The following is a 14,986-nucleotide window of genomic DNA, read 5'->3' on the forward strand; positions in this document are numbered from 1 at the left end:
CTAGTGTTGGAGGGTCTCCTGCAGAGGTGGGGGGGGGGTGGCTGTGGCTCACCGTGAGGACAAGGACACTGGTAGCAGAAGTTCTGTGAAGTACTCCTTGGCTTGAGCCCTCCCAGAGTCTGCCATTAGCCCCACCAAAAAGCCCAGGTAGGCTCCAGTGTTGGGATGCCTCAGGCCAAACAACCAACAGGGAGGGAACCCAGCCCTACCCATCAGCAGACAAGTGGATTACCGTTTTACTGAGCTCTGCCCACCAGAGCCACAGCCAGCTCTACCCACCACAGGTCCCTCCCATCAGGAAATTTACACAAGACTCTTAGATAGCCTCATCCACCAGAGGGCAGATGGCAGAAACTAGAAGAACTACAATCCTGCAGCCTGTGGAACAAAAACCACATTCACAGACAGAGAGACAAGATGAAAAGGCAGAGGGCTATGTACCAGATGAAGGAACAAGATAAAACCCCAGAAAAACAACTAAGTGAAGTGGAGATAAGCAACCTTTCAGAAAAAGAATTCAGAATAATGATAGTGAAGATGATCCAGGACCTCAGAAAAAGAATAGAGGCAAAGATCGAGAAGAGGCAAGAAATGTTTAACAAAGACCTAGAAGAATTAAAGAACAAACAAACAGAGATGAACAATACAGTAAATGAAATGAAAGATACACTAGAAGGAATCAATAGCAGAATAACTGAGGCAGAAGAACGGATAAGTGACCTGGAAGACAAAATGGTGGAATTCACTGCTGAAGAACAGAATAAGAAAAAAGAATGAAAAGAACTGAAGACAGCCTAAGAGACCTCTGGGACAACATTAAATGCAACAACATTTGCGTTATAGGGGTCCCAGAAGGAGAAGAGAGATAGAAAGGACGAGAGAAAATATTTGAAGAGATGATAGGCAAAAACTTCCCTAACATGGGAAAGGAAATAGCCACCCAAGTCCAGGAAGCGCAGCAAGTCCCATACAGGATAAACCCATGGAGAAACACGCCAAGACACACAGCAATCAAATTGGCAAAAATTAAAGACAAAGAAAAATTCTTGAAAGCAGCAAGGGAAAAATGACAAATAACATACAAGGGAACTCCCATAAGGTTAACAGCTGAATTCTCAGCAGAAACTCTACAAGCCAGAAGGGAGTGGCATGATATACTTAAAGCAATGAAAGGGAAGAACGTTCAACCAAGATTACTCTACCCAGCAAGGATCTATCTCATTCAGATTCAGTGGAGAAATCAAAAGCTTTACAGACAAACAAAAGATAAGAGAATTCAGCACCACCAAACCAACTCTACAACAAATGCTAAAGGAGCTTCTCTAAGTGGGAAACAAAAGAGAAGGACCTACAAAAACAAACTGAAAACAATTAAGAAAATGGTCATAGGAACATACATATCAATAATTACCTTAAACGTGAATGGATTAAATGTTCCAACCAAAAGACACAGGCTTGCTGAATGGATATAAAAACAAGAACCAGGGCTTCCCTGATGGCGCAGTGGTTGAGAGTCCGCCTGCCGATGCAGGGGACACGGGTTCGTGCCCCAGTCCAGGAAGATCCCACATGCCACGGAGCGGCTGGGCCCATGAGCCATGGCCGCTGAGCCTGCATGTCCGGAGCCTATGCTCCACAACGGGAGAGGCCACAACAGTGAGAGGCCCGCGTACCGCAAAAAAAAAAAAAAGAACCCTATATATGCTATCTACAAGAGACCCACTTCAGACCTAGGGACATTACAGACTGAAAGTGAGGGGGTGAAAAAAGATATTCCATGCAGATGGAAATCAAAAGAAAGCTGGAGTAGCAATACTCATATCAGATAAAATAGACTTTAAAATAAAGAATATTACAAGAGACAAAGAAGGACACTACATAATGATCAAGGAATCAATCCAAGAAGAAGATATAACAATTATAAATATATATGCACACAACATAGGAGCACCTCAATAAATAAGGCAACTGCTAACAGCTATAAAAAAGGAAATCGACAGTAACACAGTTATAGTGGGAGACTTTAACACCCCACGTACACCAATGGACAGATCATCCAAAATGAAAATAAATAAGGAAACAGAAGCTTTCAATGACACAACAGACCAGACAGATTTAATTGATATTTACAGGACATTCCACCCAAAAACAGTAGATTACGCTTTCTTCTCAAGTGCACAAGGATCATTCTCCAGGATAGATCACATCTTGGGTCACAAATCAAGCCTCAGTAAGTTTAAGAAAACTGAAATCTTATCAAGCATCTTTTCGGACCACAACACTATGAGATTAGAAATGAATTACAGGGAAGAAAACATAAAAAACACAAACACATGGAGGCTAAACAATACATTACTAAATAACCAACAGAACACTGAAGAAATCAAAGAGGAAATCAAAAAATACCTAGAGACAAATGACAGTGAAAACACGATGATCCAAAACCTATGGGATGCAGCAAAAGCAGTTCTAAGAGGAAAGTTTATACCTATACAAGCCTACATCAAGAAACAAGAAAAATCTCAAATAAACAATCTAACTTTACACCTAAAGGAACTAGAGAAAGAAGAACAAACAAAACCTAAAGTTAGCAGAAGGAAGGAAATCATGAAGATCAGAGCAGAAATACATGAAATAGAAACAAAGAAAACAACAGCAAAGATCAAAAAAATAAAAGCTGGTTCTTTGAGAAGATAAACAAAATTGATAAACCATTAGCCAGACTCATCAAGAAAAAGGAGAGGACTCAAATCAATAAAATTAGAAATGAAAAAGGAGAACAACAGACACCACAGAAATACAGAGCATCCAAAGAGATTACTACAAGCAACTCTATGCCAATAAAATGGACAATCTGGAAGAAATGGACAAATCCTTACAAAGGTATAACCTTCCAAGACTGAACCAGGAAGAAATAGAAAATATGAACAGACCAATCACAAGTAATGAAATTGAAACTGTGATTAAAAATCTTCCAACAAACAAAAGTCCAGGACCAGATGGCTTCACACGTGAATTCTATCAAACATTTAGAGAAGAGCTAACACCCATCCTTCTCAAACTCTTCCAAAAAATTGCAGAGGAAGGAACACACCCAAACTCATTCTATGAGGCCACCATCACCCTGATACCAAAACCAGACAAAAATACTACAAAAAAAGAAAATTACAGACCAATATCACTGATGAATATAGATGCAAAAATCCTCAACAAAATACTAGCAAACAGAATCCAGCAACACATTAAAAGGATCATACACCATGATCAAGTGGGATTTATCCCAGGGATGCAAGGATTCTTCACTATATGCAAATCAATCAACGTGATACACCATATTAACAAACTGAAGAAGAAAAACCATATGATCATCTCAACAGATGAAGAAAAAGCTTTTGACAAAATTCAACACCCATTTATGATAAAAACTCTCCAGAAAGTGGGCATAGAGGGAACCTACCTCAACATAATAAAGGCCATATACAACAAACCCACAGCAAACATCATTCTCAATTTTGAAAAACTGAAAGCATTTCCTCTAAGATCAGGAACAAGACAAGAATATCCACTCTCACCACTATTATGCAACATAGTTTTGGAAGTCATAGCCATGGCAATCAGAGAAGAAAAAGAAATAAAAGGAATACAAATTGGAAAAGAAGAAGTAAAACTGTCACTGTTTGCAGATGACATGATACTATACATAGAGAATCCTAAAAATGCCACCAGAAAACTACTAGTGCTAATCAATCAATTTGGTAAAGTTGCAGGATACAAAGCTAATGCACAGAAATCTCTTGCATTCCTATACACTAATGATGAAAAATCTGAAAGAGAAATTAAGGAAACACTCCCATTTACCATTGCAACAAAAAGAATAAAATACCTAGGAATAAACCTACCTAGGAAGAAAAAAGACCTGTATGCAGAAAACTGTAAGACACTGATGAAAGAAATTAAAGGTGATACCAACAGATGGAGAGATACCATGTTCTTGGATTGGAAGAATCAATATTGTGAAAATGACTATACCACCCTAAGCAATCTACAGAATCAATGCAATCCCTATCAAATTACCAATGGCATTTTTTACAGAACTAAAACAAAAATTCTTGAAATTTGTATGGAGACACAAAAGACCCCAAATAGCCAAAGCAGTCTTGAGGGAAAAAAGCAGAGCTGGAGGAATCAGACTCCCTGACTTCAGGCTATACTACAAAGCTATAGTAATCAAGACAATATGGTACTGGCACAAAAAAAGAAATATAGATCAATGGAACAGGATAGAAAGGCCAGAGATAAACCCATGCACCTATGGTCAACTAATCTATGACAAAGGAGGCAGGGATATACAAAGGAGAAAAGACAGTCTCTTCAATAAGTGGTGCTGGGAAAACTGGACAGCTACATGTAAAAGAATGAAATTAGAACACTCCTTAACACCATACACAAAAATAAACTCAAAATGGATTCGAGACCAAAATGTAAGACCGGACACTATAAAACTCTTAGAGGAAAACATAGGAAGGATACTCTTTGACATAAATCACAGCAAGATCTTTTTTGATCCACCTCCTAGAGTAATGGAAATAAAAACAAAAATAAACAAATGGGACCTAATGAAACTTAAAAGCTTTTGCACAGCAAAGGAAACCATAAACAAGATGAAAAGAAGACCCTCAGAATGGGAGAAAATATTTGCAAATGAATCAATGGACAAAAGATTAATCTCCAAAATATATAAACAGCTCATGCAGCTCAATATTAAGGAAACAAACAACCCGATCCAAAAATGGGCAGAAGACCTAAATAGACATTTCTCCAAAGAAGACATACAGATTGCCAAGAAGCACATGAAAAGCTGCTCAACATCACTAATTATTAGAGAAATGCAAATCAAAACTACAGTGAGGTATCACCTCACACCAGTTAGAAAGGACATCATCAGGGCTTCCCTGGTGGCGCAGTTGTTGAGGGTCCGCCTGCTGATACAGGGGACACGGGTTCGTGCCCCGGTCCGGGAGGATCCCACATTGTCGTGGAGCGGCTGGGCCCGTGAGCCATGGCTGCTGAGCCTGTGCATCCAGAGCCTGTGCTCTGCAACGCGAGAGGCCACAGCAGTGAGAGGCCCATGTACCGCAAAAAAAAAAAAGAAAAAAAAAGAAAGTGTGGGCTTCCCTGTTGGCGCAGTGGTTGAGAGTCCGCCTGCCAATGCAGGAGACACAGGTTCGTGCCCTGGTCCGGGAAGATCCCACATACTGCGGAGTGGCTGGGCCCATGAGCCATGGCAGCTGAGCCTGTGTGTCCGGAGCCTGTGCTCCGCAACGGGACAGGCCACAACAGTGAGAGGCCCGCGTACCGCAAAAAAAAAAAAAAAAAAAAGAAAGGGCATCATCAGAAAATCTACAAACAACAAATGCTGGAGAGGGTGTGGAGAAAAGGGAACCTTCTGGTGGGAATGTAAATTGATACAGCCACTATGGAGAACAGTATGGAGGTTCCTTAAAAAACTAAAAATAGAATTACCATATGATCCAGCAATCCCACTACTGGGCATATACCCTGAGAAAACCATATTTCAAAAAGACACATGCACCCCAATGTTCATTGCAGCACTATTTACAATAGCCAGGTCATGGAAGCAACCTAAATGCCCATCGACAGACAAATGGAGAAAGAAGATGTGGTACATACATACAATGGAATATTACTCAGCCATAAAAAGGAACAAAGTTGAGTCATTTGTTGAGACGTGGATGGATCTAGAGACTGTCATACAGAGTGAAGTAAGTCAGAAAGAGAAAAACAAATATCGTATATTAACGCATGTATGTGGAACCTAGATAAATGGTACAGATGAACCAGTTTGCAGGGCAGAAGTTCAGACACAGATGTAGAGAACAAACGTATGGACACCAAGCGGGGGAAAGCCGTGGGGGGATAGGGATGGTGGTGTGCTGAACTGGGAGATTGGGATTGACATGTATACACTGATGTGTATAAAACTGATGACTAATAAGAACCTGCTGTATAAAAAACTAAATAAAACAAAATTCAAAAAATAAATAAAAATAAATTTAAGTATCTATTATCTACAGTATAAAAGGTCTTTCTCTCCTAAATTTAAAACTAAATTAGGGCATTATTAACATACGCAAGAAAAATAAACACTATTAGCTTTAAAAAGAAAGACAAAAAGCCCAAAAGACCAACTGATCTGCAAATCTCCTACCATCACAGTAAGACAGTTAAATACAGAAGCATTAATTTCGCATTTCAGAAAGAATCTAAACATCTTGACTATGGGCACAAGAGGGAGCAATTTAGCCTTGAATGAGGCTTGTACCTATAATTTCATTCAGAGAAACTTAATCAGAGGAAAATTGCCTTTATTCAGAGAAAATTAACCCCTCCTACTTTCACATGAGGTTTATGCAGGTAGCAATTAATAATCTAACAGCATCAAGGAAATCTTGGGAAAGAAGGAAGCAAATAGGCAGACAGCCTCTGAAGAAAACTTTCATACTTTAAAAACTCAGCACTTAAATAAAATTGTATGAATGGTTTAAAAATACATCAACTCTTTATAATTTCCCTAAATAAATAAATAAAGGGTTGAACTTTCAAAAGGAAAGTGGGTTTCCTAAAAATGTATAGGCATAAGTAGTTAAGAACTTAACAGTATTTTTTTTTTTTTTTTTTTTGCTGTAGGTATGTGATTTATTTTATTCTTGAAGAATCCTTCCAAAAACGTTAATCAAAATAAGAACAAAAAGCCTTGGGCATGAAAAAAAAATATGGAATGCTTCACGAATTTGCATGTCATCCTTGCGCAAGGATTAGGGGCCATGCTAATCTTCTCTGTATCATTCCAATTTTAGTATATGTGCTGCCGAAGCAAGCACTTAATGGTATTAATTTACACCAAACACCGCTCTAAGATAACAAAATTTCTGTAGGAACACAGTTTTAATGAAGTTTGTAACCCATACAGTTACCCACTTACAAAAGAAATAAAAAAGGTTTTATACTACAATTAAACAGCAAAAATCTAATATTCCTATATTTTAGAATGGAAATGAACTCCAGAGATTAAAATTCATCTTTAGGGGGACTTCCCAGGCAGTCCAGTAGTTAAGACTCCACGCTTCCACTGCAGGGGGCAGGGGTTCAATCCCTGGTCAGGGAACTAAGATCCTGCATGCCACGCAGCATGGCCAAAAAAAAAAAAAATTTTTTCTTTAGGAAAGTATCTACTCTTGAACTAGTGGATATATAAAAGCAGACTCCAAATAGATTAAAAAGCTAAATATGGGGCTTCCCTGGTGGTGCAGTGGTTAAGAATCTGCCTGCCAATTCAGGGGACACAGGTTTGAGCCCTGGTCCGGGAAGATCCCACATGCCGCGGAGCAACTAAGTCTGTGCGCCACAACTACTGAGCCTGCACTCTAGAGCCTGCGAGCCACAACTACTGAAGCCCACACGCCTAGAGCCCGTGCTCTGCAACAACAGAAGCCACTGCAGTGAGAAGCCCGCGCACGGCAACCAAGAGTAGCCCCCGCTCGCCACAACTAGAGAAAGCCTGAGTGCAGGAACCAAGACCCAACGCAGCCAAAAATAAAATAAATAAATTTATTTTTTAAAAAAGCTAAATATGAATGGTAAGACTATAATAGGACTACTTAAGAAAATTCAGGAAACACAAATTAGAAGGCAAAAAAATTAATTTGACTACATCAGAATTAAAGATTTCTATCAAGGACATCCAGGACAAAATGAATACAGATAATATAAGGAGAAAGTATTTACCAAGTCTAAAAGCAACAAGCCCTACTATCTAGAATATATAAGAAACTCCTAAAAAGCAACAAAATGGAAAAACCGACAAATGTTATCAACAAAATTTATAAACAAGGAAACCCAAAAGCCTAAAAAGCTTATGAAGAAATGGTCAAACTCAAGTTATCAGAGAAATGCAAATTAAAAGATATCACTTTACACCTGCTGGCCTGGCAAAAATTACAAAGCTGGATGATACCTAGTGTCACTAAAGAAGTGAGGATACAGGAGCCCTCACATGCTATTGATGGGAATGCACAGATTGGAGGGCAATCAAATTTGATATTTATATATCCTGTAACTTAGAGATTCTGGTCCTAGCTACATATACTCAAGAAATTCTCATATCTGTAAAAGTTCAACCGAGCTTTGCTGGGGCAGCAAAGAGTTGGAGACAATCTATATATCTATTAACTAGGGAATGAACAATAAAATGTATTGGAGGTACCCCATGGAGGATAGCAATCAGGTGTAACAAATAATATGTACATACAACAAGGATAAATCTTAAAAACATAGTGTCAAGTGAGATAACAGAAGAAAATAATTAACACTTTAACATATATGCAAATTTAAAATATTTACATATAAACAAACATTTTACAAGAAAACATACGTTACACATACATTTACAAAGAATATACAATAAATACATTAGAAAGATCGCCTATGGGGAGGTGTAATTCTGTGATTAAATATATATTTGGTTTTCATCACTCTTCCTGGCACACAGCTCTAAGATCCTTGTAATTTCCCATATAAGAAGAGCCTTAGGGGCATCTTTTGTTATACTATTTAGTTTTGTTCCTGAAATAGCTCCAGGGTATAAAAGTGAAATGGTGTCTTACATTATTCATATAACAAGCCCCTTTTAACCACACCTGAGTTTCTGTTAATAAAGTGATTTCTGAAAAGCCCCTAGATAACCTAAGGATAGGGGCTGGTTACCAGAGGAACCAACCCCTTGATTAGAGTTGGAACTTTCAGCCCCACCCTCCAGACCTCCAGAGGAGAGGGGAGTGAGTGGCTGGAGATTGAGTTCAATCACAATCAGCCAATGATTTAATCAATCATACCTACATAATGAATGAAGACTCCGTAAAAAAACCAAAAGGGCAAGATTCACAGAGCATCTGGGTTGCTGAACACAAGGAGATGTAGGAAGAGTGATACACCCAAATTGGGCACGGAAGCTCTACACCCCTTCCCACATACGTGCCCCATGCATCTCTTCCATCTGGCTGTTCCAGAGTTTTATCCTTGTATAATAAACCAGTAATCTAATAAGTATAGTTGTCAGAAGCACAGGTAACAAACAACCTGGACTGGCAATTGGCATATGAAGGGGTTAGGGGGCAGTCTTGTAGGACTGAACCCTTAACCTATGGGATCTGATGCTATCTCCAGGTAGATAGTTTCAGAAGTGAGTTAAATCACAGGACACCCAGCTCGTGTTGAAGAATTGCTGGATGTGTGGAAAATTTACACATCTGGTGTCAGAAATGAAGCAGTGTTGTAGTTATGTAAAGGAAACACATAGGAGGAGTGTGTTTTCCTTTAGAGGAGGGAAATGAGAATGGGAAATTTTTAAAAGGAAATAAACACAGCAAGAAGCTAAGCCTTAGATAGACCTAATAGGATAATGGGCTATAAACTAAATATGATTTACTCAATCTTCCGTACTTGAGATCTCACAAAAGCTTATAAGGGATATGAATTAAGCTCATTATGCACTGGACAATTGCTAGTATCTCTGGCATTTTCTCAAAACGAAGTGGTGAAAATCTATTCCGAGACCACAATTCATACAATATGATTCCTGGCTAGTTAATTCCATAAGTTGTTGGTCAATTTTAACCCCTAAAATTGAAAATTCACCCCAATATAGAGCGATTAAAACTGATTTAAAGAGCACATTTTAACCCTATAAATTGGTGTATTATAAATACATAGTTTAAAGGAAATTCATCACTATATTGAAAGGAAGACCATTTCTTCACACTAAAGAAATTTAAACCAATTTTATCCTGAAATATCCTTGGTGATCAACTTTGCAGGAGAGGGGAAAAAAAAAGTGAATAAATAAATAAATCCTTAGCCCTGAAATGTGCATGGCTCTGAGTCTCATGAAACTTCTCTACAATGACAAAGGAGAAAAACCAGGGCTTAGGAATTAGGCCTACTTCTGACAAGAGTATGATCAATACTGTTAACAAGGGCTGTGAAGTATTAACTAAAACCAGGTGTGTACAATAGATGTGCCCTAGCCTCCAGCTTTCTAAATCTCTCAGGTGCTGACTATTTACTCTATTCATTTTGTCATCTTGTCATAAACTATCTTTTTTTTTGCGGGCCTCTCACTGTTGTGGCCTCTCCCGCTGCGGAGCACAGGCTCCAGACACACAGGCTCAGCAGCCATGGCTCACGGGCCCAGCCGCTACGCGGCCTGTGGGATCTTCCCGGACCGGGTCACAAACCCGTGTCCCCTGCATCGGCAGGCGGACTCTCAACCACTGTGCCACCAGGGAAGCCCATCATAAACTACCTTCATTGGTGATTATATATTGTAAACAAAAAAAAAGTTATTAAGCACTAGAAGTCAGGAACTATCTTTTTAAGTTCCCCAGAAAATGGATGGAGGCAACCAAAGACTGAGGAAGCTATATAATATTCCTGATAGGGAATACCCTGAGAACCTACCAGACTCATTAGGGTCAACAGTACACCTGCCAAATGTCCTAAATCCTCTTCTGCACCATATGTCCTTCCCCACTCCAGTAACTACCCAATACCCTTCCCACCTTCTCTACTCTCCCATCCTTGCCTAGTCGGCCTTGCAAACTTCTTTCTATTCTTCCTTCAAACTCCAGCTAAAATGTCATTTCAGGAAGCCTGTCTTGTTCATTTTCTTCCCCCAGACAGAAACCTTCCTTCCTTTGTTCTAACTTTGTACCTTATACTTGTTTCTACTGTTCAATTTATCACACATGACGTAATTTGTTTGTATGTCTGCCTCCCTTACCAGACCATAAGTAAATTCCTCAGATGCACAGGCTTCTTTTTGAATCCCTTTTGCCCCAAAACAGTGCCAAGATCCATAATAGGTTCTCAAGTATTTACTGAATACATGAATATCTGAAGCAAGGGAAATCAGTTGCCAGATGTAAAATGAATCTATAAAGCCTGCCTGCAAAAACCCATTGGTTGTTACAGTCAACTCACAATTTTTCTTTTTCTTGAGATTACACATAAGATAAACAAGTTACTAAAGATTTTTATTTTTAAAGATAAGTAACTGATAGAATTAATTGCGGAAATGGAATTAATAGTTTATTTAATACAGATGCCAAATACATGGGAGAATCTCCCACTGGGATGGTCCTTATTGGAACCGACTTTCCAACAATCTCCTTCCCTACAACACTCTGTGCCAAAACAGACACTCAACTGACAGGAAGCTGTAAGTCTAGTACTGTTGAAAGTCAGGGATACAAGCTGGACAACCTTTCAAGATACTTTGTCAACCCTACAATTCCCCCAATTATTAAGATACGAGGGAACTAGCTTCATTCCATTGATAATAAGTGCCATCTGGTAACACATGAATTTATTGGCCTGGCTAGTCAAGCCTGATGTGACCGGCAGGGCAGAAAATAAAATTCAAATTCAATCACCTGCGGTAGGCAGAAAAATGCCCCCCCACCCCACTCCCCCGCACCAGCCAATGATCTCCACAACATATTCCACAGAACTTGTAAATATATCACCTTACACAGCAAAAGGGACTTTGTAAATGCGATTAAATGAAGGATTTTGAGATGAGATAATCCTTGATTATCCAGTGGGGCCCATGTAATCACAAGGGTCCCTGTAAGAGGGAGGCAAGAAAGTCAGGGGAGGAGATGTGATGACAGAAGCAAAGACCAGAGAAGAGAGAAAGATTTGAAGATGCTATGCACTGCCAGCTTTGAAAATGGGGAAATGGACCATGAGTCAAGGAATGCAGGCCACCTCTAGAAGCTGGGAAATGCAAGGAAAAGGATTCTCCCTAGAGCCTCCAAAAGGAACTAAGCACTGCTGACACTTGGATTTTAGCTCAGTTAAGAGCTATTTTTGTCTTCTGACCTCCAGAACTTCAAGATAATAAATTTGTGTTGTTTTAAGCCCCCAAAAGTTTTGGTTATTTATTACAGCAGCAACAGGAAACTAATGCAATGCCTAAACAATATCTTCTTAGCCAGCAATGGTAATCAAAACTTACCTTCTAAGAAAGAATGATCTCGAACAGCTTCTGCAGCTAATACAGACTTCCCACAACCTGCCATTCCATATATGGTGACCCATCCCGGTTCACCACTCAGTTTGAAGAGCTTCTGCTGAATTGCATTCACTAGCTTCCTCCTAGTAACAAAAACAACGGGCCTCTGTGGTACTCCACCTTCACACAGGACTGTCCTTACTGAAATCCAAAACAAAACAAGCATGAATGAAGAGAACTCTGAAATGGTTACTCAAGTAATACCATAAAAACCAAAGAGAGCAAGGCTGAGGTCTCAGCCTCAGAATTTCCAAGAGAAGAAAATGTGGCTAGCATATTAACTTCAACTTTGATTTCTCAGAACACCCAGAACAAAGCAAACATATACCTCTCAAGATGACTAAAGACAATGAAAATCTCCATCTGTATCTGCCCTTACTCACCCTATTCCTCCCTGACTCTCCAATCTTTTTCTCATACTAAAAACTGAGAAGAGAGTGTAAAGGAAAGAATATGGAATTGCTTTCAAGAACACAGATTTCTAAAGATTCTTATTCTTTCCTATGCTTGAACTTGATAAACACAAAACTGAAGAACTTAAATAAAGGACTATAAATTGCCATATTATCTCTAAAAATTATGGTATGTATATTATTACCTCAGCAGTAGATAGTTCACTGGGCAAGGAAATGAGAGAGGTAACATAGATGCAAATAAAAATATTTGAATTGGAAAACGATAATTTTTTCACATGCATGATTCAGTGAACTGATCAGTCTCTCTAGCAGATTTCATCTACAATAAGACAAAACTGCAGCAACGGAGCCTTTATGATAGAAAGTATCATGGATACAAACCATATGAAGTTATTCCAACTGAATCTTTGCCATTGGAAGAAGATATGACAGGAATGCCACGATGGAGAAGGTCGGCAAGATCTTTATACCCTTCATGTAGCAGAGCATTGTAGAATGATATATAGGAATAATTATCTTTTTCAAGTATCGTTTTAATTAGCATAGCTGCTCGTTGCCGTTGGGTGGGCTAAAAAAAAAAAAGTAGTTTAGTATACTACAAAGAATATATTTGCAACATAAATTAGTGGAGACCGGTACAAGTTTTGAAATAAATTCTAAAAATTTTTAAGAAAGCATAGACTGCCTCAGAGGGCTTTACCTCATTTTTTACTTTTTCCTCCTCCGACACTGTTAAAACTCCATCACTAATCATGTGATCCATGATGTAGGATGTTTTGACGTCCCTTTCCAGGGCTTCTCTATGTTGAAGCAAACAATTTCGAGCTTTTGCATCCATCCTCCCTCAAATTTTTCCTTCTCTGTCAACCATGAGCTACAGGCAAACATCAAAATATTTGTCAAGCCAATAAAGATATGAAAAGATGTATAACCTCATTGGTAATGAAAAATGTAAAGAAAATAAGACTTCTTTTGCCAAGTTTTTTTTTTCCTATTTATTTAAACAGAGTTTATTTAAACTCTCCTACGTGTCCGCCCACAGAAAGGAGGACGCAAGGGGGACGCCGAAAAGAAAACGAGCAGGCTGTCTGCACCGCCGGTCACTCTGTCCTTCCCTGGGCTTCATCTATGTCCTGGCTTTCCCCAGTGGACTTTCATCAGCCAGACATGCAAAGATTTTTTTTAAATAAACAAAATCTAATGCTTTCAAAGGTGTGAGGTAATGATTATTCTTTTAAGATACCTGAGGAGAATACAAAGTGGATGCAACTTTTCTGGAAGGCTTATAAGGTAAGATGTGTTTAAAGTAAGCATTCTCTTTAACCCAGAAATCCCACTTCTAGGAATTTACCTCAGAGAGATACTCATATATGTATGCAAAAATATCCACAAAAAGGGTTAATAGAGAGTGTTTAGGTAAGATAAAAATATTAGAACCTAAATGCCTATCATTCGGAGCATGGATTAAAAAAATTTGAGTACGGGGCTTCCCTGGTGGCGCAGTGGTTGAGAGTCCACCTGCTGATGCAGGGGACACAGGTTCGTGCCCCGGTCTGGGAAGATCCCACATGCCGCGAAGCGGCTGGGCCCGTGAGCCATGGCCACTGGGCCTGCGCGTCCGGAGCCTGTGCTCCGCAACAAGAGAGGCCACAACAGTGAGAGGCCCACGTACAGGAAAAAAAAAAAAAAAAAAAAAGACTCGGTACATAAGATGGAATATTATATAGCCATTTAAAATAAGACATCTCCATGTACTGACATGGAAAGGTGCTCATGACACGTCACTGATTGAAAATAATTTAAATATGATACCATGTATAGCACAAAATATGTGTTGGTCTCATATAAATGCATAGAGAGATGTTTAGAAGTCTGTTCAACAAAATGTTTGGGTTACTTCCAAGTAGCAAGATTTGGGGGGAATTTTCCCCTGTTCTTTTTTCTTCTTTTCTATACTGTCTTAATATTTTTTCAATACACATTATCATTTGTACAATTTTAAAACTTCCTTTAAGATTTTATAAACAATGGTCATACTAAAGTCCTAATATTTATAAACTACTTGATTTCTTTACCATCATTAAGACTAAATAGAGCATTCTTGGTATTGAGTATTAGTGCTCACTCAAGATGAGTGTCAGCTGGTAGGTCTTCATTGGTAAACACATTTCTCATGTGCTTACTCCACTAATTTTTCAGCTGAGCTGCTAACTATGACAAAGCAACAGAAAATATCCTCTGATGTCATTTCTTAGACTGGGAGGACACAAAGAATAATATTCTTCACAGTATAATACTCTATGTTCCTACCGACTTTATTTCAAATATGATGCAAATTTTTCAATAGGTATAAAACCCAGATCAGAACATTTTCAAGTTTTTAAACAGAATCTATCCAATGTAATACAGTGAGTGT

General features: G+C 38.8%; 1 protein-coding gene and 1 pseudogene across 2 annotated transcripts in view; both read right to left on the reverse strand.

Moving 5' to 3' along the window:
- The window catches only part of APAF1 (apoptotic peptidase activating factor 1), an 85,598-nt gene extending 72,160 nt beyond the window's left edge, over positions 1 to 13,438 (reverse strand). For both annotated transcript variants that reach the window (XM_060164615.1, XM_060164616.1), the window contains exons 1-3: positions 13,271 to 13,438; positions 12,952 to 13,138; positions 12,098 to 12,295 (exon numbers count right to left, since the gene is read on the reverse strand). In XM_060164615.1, coding sequence (XP_060020598.1) covers positions 12,098 to 12,295; positions 12,952 to 13,138; positions 13,271 to 13,408 — 523 coding nt within the window. In that variant the 5' untranslated portion in view covers positions 13,409 to 13,438. The remainder of the gene's footprint in view (positions 1 to 12,097; positions 12,296 to 12,951; positions 13,139 to 13,270) is intronic.
- Positions 6,789 to 6,902, reverse strand: LOC132530166 (U6 spliceosomal RNA; annotated as a pseudogene).
- Positions 13,439 to 14,986: the final 1,548 nt, after the last annotated feature.

Source organism: Lagenorhynchus albirostris, chromosome 11 (genome assembly GCF_949774975.1).
Source record: "Lagenorhynchus albirostris chromosome 11, mLagAlb1.1, whole genome shotgun sequence".
Taxonomy (NCBI): Eukaryota; Metazoa; Chordata; class Mammalia; order Artiodactyla; family Delphinidae; genus Lagenorhynchus; species Lagenorhynchus albirostris.